Source organism: Volvox carteri, assembly GCF_000143455.1.
Source record: "Volvox carteri f. nagariensis unplaced genomic scaffold VOLCAscaffold_36, whole genome shotgun sequence".
NCBI lineage: Eukaryota > Viridiplantae > Chlorophyta > Chlorophyceae > Chlamydomonadales > Volvocaceae > Volvox > Volvox carteri.
Genome location: NW_003307579.1, coordinates 1,242,984 through 1,250,859, shown reverse-complemented (window position 1 = coordinate 1,250,859; position 7,876 = coordinate 1,242,984). Strand labels below are relative to the sequence as shown.

The window sequence follows — 7,876 nt, the reverse complement described above, 5'->3', positions numbered from 1 at the left end:
ACACATGCACCTGCACCTACACATGGCTCACACACCAGCTCCAAGTTGTCCCGGTGGTGGTGGTGGCGGTGGGGGGTGGTGTTGGTGATGGCGGTGGTGGTGGTGGTGGCGGTGGTCGTGGCGGTAATGATGGCTCTACCCGGTTTCTTCATCTTCTCAATATCCTTCCCCGCCCCCGGCCCCAACCCCTGATGCGAAGGGGAGTCAAGGAGCCTTCCTACTCTCTTCAGTGCTCGCGAGACCTTATATGTATGTATGTCTATATATGCATGTGTGCATGTATGTACGTATGTATGGCTCGTTTGGAGCCCCCGTCCCCTCTCAGCCAGGTAGGGGGTAGACAAAACCTCGGACACAGCGCGGATGCCCCCCCCGACCAAATGCAAGCGCAAAACGCAAAGGGCACGCGCCAACCCGGCCGGATATGCACACAGGAGGCAGGAAACCTCTCAGAAATGTTCCGCACAGGGAACTGCTTAACCTGCTAACCTGATTGCAAATGCAAAAGGCCCCCCCCCTTTGTTGTATGGGTCCTCCAGGAAAATCCCAAGCGTGCCAAAAAGAACCAAACACCGACAGCACCGACAGCAGCATCACCTAATATATATATATCCAACCTTCCCAACCCCCCGCCATCGGCAATACTTCACTTCACTGCTGCCTCATCATCCGAGCGGCCGCGGTACTCGGGGAGCTGCTGCTCGTGAATCCAAATTGCCGAGTAGTGGCAGCACGAGATCCAGATTCAGATCCGTACCGGCCCTGCAGGGCGGCGGCCGCAGCAGCAGCAGCAGCAGCACCGCCCGGTCCGCCGTCCACAAACACCTCCCGCAAGTTGATGCTCACCTCCGGCCGCGAACCCGCCGCCAGTGTACGACAGGCTTCTTTGGATGCCAAGTACGACAGACTCTGAAGGTGCAGGGTCTCCGCCGAGGTGTGGCGGGGTACTCCCGGACCTAACCCCCCCGATTGACATTGCGAGGCTGCTGCGGCTGAGAGGGCTGACTGCGGCGGATTATTATTGCTGCTGTTATTACTGTTCTTGCTGGCCCCCACTCCTCCATTGGCATTGGGGTGGGGATGCGGGTGGGGATGCCGGGTGTGGTTGTTGTGGGGGTGCTGGGAATGGGGTGGGTGGGGGCTGGATCTGGACGGCTGGCGTGACAGCTTTGGATTTCCACTTTGTACGGCATGGTTCATGCCGTGCCCATGGCCGTGTAACTGCCTGGGATTCTGGCCGCGTGCTCTGGCAGCAGCAGCAGCAGCAGCAGCTGCAGCAGCAGCAGCTGCAGCCCCCTGCCTTTGCGACTGTGGTTGTTGTGTCTGTGGTAGTGGTTGCGGCGCCCAGGGCGGTGTGCCTGAGCCGCCCTCGGCCATGATCTGGTGCATCCAGCCCGCGGGGTTCCCGCTGCTGAAGGCGGACTCCACAACGCTCAGTTGCGCCACAGCCTCATGGCGGTCCTGTGGGGTAAAAGCCAACGAAACGAAACGATGTCATGAATTCCAACAACGATTTTGAACTCCTGTAATCGTACTTTTTCGTCGTCGTACAACCGGCATTGGGGACGAGCCATGATTGGTATGCACGTGTATATACGTGGGGGGGAGGTAAAGCACGGCGGACGGGTGTGGACTGTGGCGTGTGGCGCGCAGAAGGGCATAGCAGCGTAGTGGATACACGGGCCAAGGGGGGTTTAGGGTTCCTTTCAGGGGGTGTGGTGAAGCAGGAAAAAGGCATTTCAGGCATCTTGACGTGTCACAAGATTCGGATAGTGGAATGTACGGACTCAGCGGATCCATAGCCGTACTAGGCAGGCGTTACGGTCGTGGTGACGGAAGATTTTAGCGCGCTTCACGGGTCGTTGTGTGAACGGCTGGTACAACCCGCCACCACCCCCCTCGCTTCCTCCATGACTGACCCGCTCATGTGAGCTCTCCGAAACCAGTTCAGATCCTAAGCCATTTTTATGCTATAGCAGTTATCCAGCGGGTAGTTCCATCCACCCCCCAGCCACGCCCCTTTGCACCCACGTGCAGCATCTTGATGACGGTGGGATTAGGCGGTGCTGGCGAAGGGGACTTGGTTCGTGGGGTCGCCTTGGCCGCCTGCCCCTCGTTCAGGACCTGCAAAGCAGCACCCGCAGCCGCACCCGCAGCCGCACCAGGAGGCACCAGGAGGCAGGGGGACCACCGGGACATGAGCACACTCGGGACTTGCTGGGGCCCCAGGCGGGCCAGATGCGGGATGGTGCGGGATGATGCGGGCCGGGTGCGGGATGGTGCGGGATGATGCGGGCCGGGTGCGGGATGGTGCGGGATGATGCGGGCCAGATGCGGGATGGTGCGGGATGATGCGGGCCGGGTGCGGGATGGTGCGGGATGATGCGGGCCGGGTGCGGGATGGTGCGGGATGATGCGGGCCAGATGCGGGATGGTGCGGGATGATGCGGGCCGGGTGCGGGATGGTGCGGGATGATGCGGGCCAGATGCGGGATGGTGCGGGATGATGCGGGCCGGGTGCGGGATGGTGCGGGATGATGCGGGCCAGATGCGGGATGGTGCGGGATGATGCGGGCCAGATGCGGGATGGTGCGGGATGATGCGGGCCGGGTGCGGGCCGGGTGCGGGATGATGCGGGCCAGATGCGGGATGGTGCGGGATGATGCGGGCCAGATGCGGGATGGTGCGGGATGATGCGGGCCAGATGCGGGATGGTGCGGGATGATGCGGGCCAGATGCGGGATGGTGCGGGATGATGCGGGCCGGGTGCGGGCCGGGTGCGGGATGATGCGGGCCGGGTGGGGGATGATGTGGGCTGATGCTGAGCGGGCGGATGATTAGGTGGTCCGTGTAAGCCAGCAACCAGCCAGGTGGACGGACGGATGGGTGCAGAGGAGCCAGAACAGAGGATCCAAAAACTGGTTATAACGAGGCCCGGCAAGGCAAGCAAAACAACGTAGCATAGGTGCATAGGCGGCGACAGCCGCGGCTGCGGAAGAGGCGGAGGAGGAGGAGGGGGAGGGGGAAAGGCCTTGCACGCGGCCATGCACGCGCCACTCCGGCAAGGGTACGGCATCACACGCAGCATTCCTCATCTCGAGCACCCAGGCCACCCAGGCCCCCCCTTCCTTGCATGGAGCTTGAGTCGGCCCCCCGGGCCCCTCCATCGAACCGCGTGGAGTCACATCGTGGCCGCTCGCCTCGCCTGCAGCCGCCTCGCCTAGGGGTCCAACCTAATTGCCTCACCTTGTCGATTCGCTCCTCCATCCGCAAATTGAAAGTGCCCGGGTTGCCTGATGGCAAGATGCCGGCAATGGCGCGAGACACGCGGCTGCCGAGCGGGACGGCGGCAGCCGCAGCGGCCGGCCATGAGTGGTGATCCGGCACAATCTCGTACAGAGTACTTGGCGACGTGGCGGCTGCAACGGCTGCAATGGCGCCCCCGCCACCAACCCCGCCAGTTCCGGAACCTGTTCCCGGCGAGCGAAGCCTTGCAACACCTGAGCGCGGGCGAGCTGGGGATGTGAATGCACTTATGGTGCAGCCGCCGCCGCCACCGCCAGAGAAAGAGCGCGGACGCAAATTGACGGATCGTGACGTAATCAAGGCAGCTGCTGCTGATGCGGCTGTGGAGCTGGAGTGTCGAGCTGGGGAGCTGAAGCCGGGGGTTGCCCGGGGACTGCCCCCCCCACCCATGGGTGCAGCGGTTCGGCCTTCAAGCTGGGGGCTGAGGGTGATGTGGTGTACGGGATTGGGATTGGATTTGTTGTAACTAGGGTTGTTGGGGTGGTGGTTGCCGTTGGCAAGTTGGTTGAAGATGGTTAGGAAGGTGGCGGACCTCGAGGAGGTGTTGGGAGGTGGGGAGCCGCCTTCGGCCGCGTGGGAGGAGCGCCGGGAGCTGTCCGGAGGACCGGAACCGAAACCGGAACCGGGTCGATCACGAGGGGAAGAGGGCGAGAGGGCGGTGATTCCGAAGGGGTTCGGCGGCTGCGGCAGCGAAGACACGGACAGCAGGAGGCCCCCGCCACTGCCTCCGACATCCTGCTGATGATGGTCATGGTGATGGTGGTGGTGGTGGTGCGGATGGGTGGGGAGATAATAATTGCTCAGTGGCCTGCTATCGCCACTGCCACTGGCTCTCCCGTGGCAGTCGTCGGTTCCGTCAGCTGTCCCCCCACCGTCGCCTACTGCCGTTCCCGCTCGGCTGCGGACCTCACTTGTGGTGCTGTCGTCGCTCACCGGATTGCCTCCGCTGCCGCAGCCATTCTCTAATGGCCATGCAAGTCGGCCCCCGGCGGTGCCCCCCGGCACTGCTGCATTGACGCCACCAGCATCAGCGGAACATGGAGCGTCCGCGCCGTTGCCATCACCACCGCCTAGCGGCGCCGCGCTGCTGCTGCTCAGGACAGCCGACGGCGGCTTCTGGCTGCTGCCTTGGCGCAGCTGCTCACCCCTGCCACCACCCAGCCCATCGGAATTATCGCGGGCCAAGTTGGGAGAATGGCTCGGGGTTCCTGTTGTCGCCGTTGCGAAGTCGGTTGTACGGTCAGTGTGGGGCTGCATGCACGTGGCGGCGCGTGGCCGTAACGCCTGTGGTGGATGTACGGCGCCATTGGACGAGCTCGGATATAGAACAACGGGGTCAGGCATGGAAGAGCGGCGGAGGCGGTCGGGGGTGACGGAGGCGGCGGCGGGAGGATTGCGCGCCGGACAGGTAGCGGCGGCGGCGGCGGCGGCGGCGGCTGTACCAGGCGGGGGCGAAGGCCGTGGGTATCCGCGCGCGACGCTGCGCACCATCATCAAGGGTGAGCCCGGAGGTGAGTCGCACAACAGCAGCGGCCCTGGCAGCGGTGCTGAAGCTGCCGCCTCTGAGGACGCTGCTGCAAAAGCCAGGGCTGGAGAGTGCATCGCGGCGGCACGTGCATGCAGCGCCTGCACCCTGTTGAGTATCAGAGAGGTTCGGCTTGGTGAGGAGGATGTGGCGGTTGTGGGGGGAGGGGCGGAGCCGGCTGCCTTAAGCAGACGCTCCCGGTCTTGTTCTGGCTGTGCGGAAGCTCCATTGCAAAAGGCAGAGGAGGGACGTTGTGTAGGAGAAATGTGCAGCTGGCCGGCAGGGGAATGGCATCTGGAGGCGGTTGGCGTGGCGCTGCCGGGTCGTGGCGTGGCCGGGGAAAATAAGCGCAAGCGCGGTGCGACAGGCTGCCATGGCTGCTCCCCATCCTGACTCATTTCCTGCTGCTTTTCTTGCGAAAATGTCGGATCGATAGGCGTGTGTGGCGCAGCAGTTGAGCCAACGTGGCTGGAACGCCGGGCTTCCGAGTTTGATTGTGGCATGGCGCCTTACTGTCCGGCCTAATGAGAGAACTTGGACTGGAACCTCTCATAAAAAGACTTGAATTGCCCTGTTGGATGGACACCGGCACAGCACAGAAACGTCGATGCAGGAAAATCATCTCCACAATACAAGCGCTGCAAACAAAGGCGGTGTCCTTTTACAGAAAAACAATTTTAAAGACATATGCCAAGCGCAGGTTCTAGCGCAAGAAACGCGACAGCCCCAAATACTGGTTTGTGACGACGCACCATAGCGCTTGTTTCTAATTAGATCCATTTTACGCTCTATGCACAAGAACGTGCAAAAGGCAACTCAGGTAGGAAGCAAGGGTTCAAGGAGGTGATGTTGGCGCCCCTTGGTGAGAGATATCTGCATAGGTATGTATCAATGTTTTGAGGATACAACTGTTTTGTTGCTGCTGGCTTTTGCGCATATCTCCTTAGGGATCGTACAGTTACGATTATGCCTCTTGGCAAAATAGAACAGCCGGAGTCAAGGTACATATAGTTTGCTAAATTGTACCCTTGTCCAATTGTTTTGGAGTCGAAGGCATTGACAGCGCGGCGCGAGCTGCGCTCAGGGCCATAACTAGCCTTTCCTGGGACCGGATTGCCATCATACAAATGTTTTGCGGGTAGGCAAGCTGAAGTCGCAGGGTAGATAGCATGAAGGACGCGAGATTTAAAATGGGCTTCAGTATGACTAAATAGGCGCCAGTGCACATGTGGACTTCATGATGGCCAACCCATAGGATCCTTGAGCTATCCTTTATGAGACCTTGAACCTCTCTCTACCTTTTTCTTCCGCGGTTGCAGTAACCGGTTACTAACGTCTCATCTCTTTTTCGATACCGATTAGTAACTGATACTAGCATCATCCATACACTGCCATTCATAAAATACGCGTAACCATGGACACGTATCCTGTCGTATGTCTTTGTCGCCTTTCACCCTCCCTACCTTGTCGCCTTTCTCGAGCGACGAGGTAGTGAGAGGGGAAAGCGACAAGTAGGTAGGGGGGAAGGTGATGAGGCCAGAGGGAAGAAGGCAACGAGGTTGGGATGGGGGAAGGCGACCAAGTCAGGAGGGTTAAGGGTGATGAGGTAGGGAGGGGAGAAAGGCGACAGGGTTTGAAAGGCGGCAAGGTAGGGAGGAGGCAGACAAGGCCGGGGAGGGGAAGGCGACGATAAGTGTCAAAGACAACATGTCCTTCAGAAACGGTTTGTAGCTTTATATAGCAGCCTGAAGGTTGGCTGGCAGCCAGAGACCAGCAGGGCGGTCTCTCCCATTGACAGTTTCGTACTGGAGGCCCGAGTGTGGCGTTTGCGAGGAAGAAAGCCCAGGGGTCGTTAGAGTCAGCAACATTTCGCCTAGCATGCAAATTCACAGATGTCGACAAGCAAGGGCATTGCCATGCACATGCGATTCCGGGTCTACATCGCGTCTCCACCTTTGGGTCCTATACCGGCAAACCATGGTACAACCATATAAATAATATATAAATAGTATATAAATATATTATGTAAACAGTATTCACAACACAGTTCAGGGTTGCTTCTTGTAGTGTATATGCCTGTTGCTTTCGAAGTAAATTTTTGACCAGAGGGGTGCAAAGTGGTCCTAATCCTCTAATCCAGGGGGTGGGTACCGGTCAGCAATCCTCTAATCTCAACAGGGGTGGACCACTTCTAATCCCTAATCCAGAATGGTGGTCTAATCCATATCCTAGGGTCGGGGTTCTAATCCTAATCCTGTGGCCGGGTCCCAATCCCAATCCTGGGGGGGGTCCCAATCCTAATCCTGGGGCCGGACCGCAATCCTAACTCTGAGGCTGGGGTCCCAATCCTAATCCTCTTGGTCGTGTCGTAATCAGTGTTTTTTTTTAAGTAATATATTACTTTTAAGGAATAAAGAGGCCTTTTTGGCCTTTGGAAATAAGGAACAAAGTGAGGCCGATCCGTACATTTTCATTCCTTCAGCCAAAAACGTCCATTGCTGCCAGATTGCTCCGTAGTGTGCAGAACTTAGTATTATCGATCATAAAATAGATATGAGGGGCCGTAAGAAGGTCAAGCCCGTGAGTCAACGCGGCATAGCAGAATGTATGACCGGTCCTTCCATAGACAAACACGCAAAAGGCAACGACTTGAACGTCGAACAAACACAAAAACAGCAAGATAAGTCTAAAATTTTTCCTGATAAAGGCGTTTGGGACGGCGGTGCTGTTGTCGGTAATGCATCGGCAATGTTGCTGCCAGCGGCGACCGATGACACGGGCGCCATTACCCCTGCCTTCCATGGCGGTTGTGATCAGCATAAGCGCAAGCTGTCACCCAATCACCTTGACAACAACGAATGCGGTGAGGCGCCCAACCCGAGTGCTCGCAGTGCCAAGCGGGCTCAGACACAGCGCATCCGCAAGGGCATGAGCGACGGTGCATGGCGGGACAAGCAGAAGGAAAATCCCCACAGATGGCAGATTGCCAGTGCGTGCCTCTTGGTCTATGAGGGGAGTTGTAATTTATCGGGGGGGGGGTCTGGG

The 7,876-nt window shown here is 59.0% G+C and overlaps 1 protein-coding gene across 1 annotated transcript; it reads right to left on the bottom strand.

Annotated features, from left to right (window-relative positions):
• Positions 1-651: 651 nt before the first annotated feature.
• Positions 652-5,611, bottom strand: VOLCADRAFT_94318 (uncharacterized protein; the record flags this gene model as incomplete). The annotated part of the gene is made up of 8 exons (XM_002953427.1): positions 652-762; positions 847-909; positions 2,032-2,217; positions 3,247-3,500; positions 3,693-4,041; positions 4,240-4,557; positions 4,795-5,054; positions 5,584-5,611. 8 exons carry the CDS (start codon positions 5,609-5,611, stop codon positions 652-654), a joined length of 1,569 nt encoding a protein of 522 aa, XP_002953473.1.
• Positions 5,612-7,876: the final 2,265 nt, after the last annotated feature.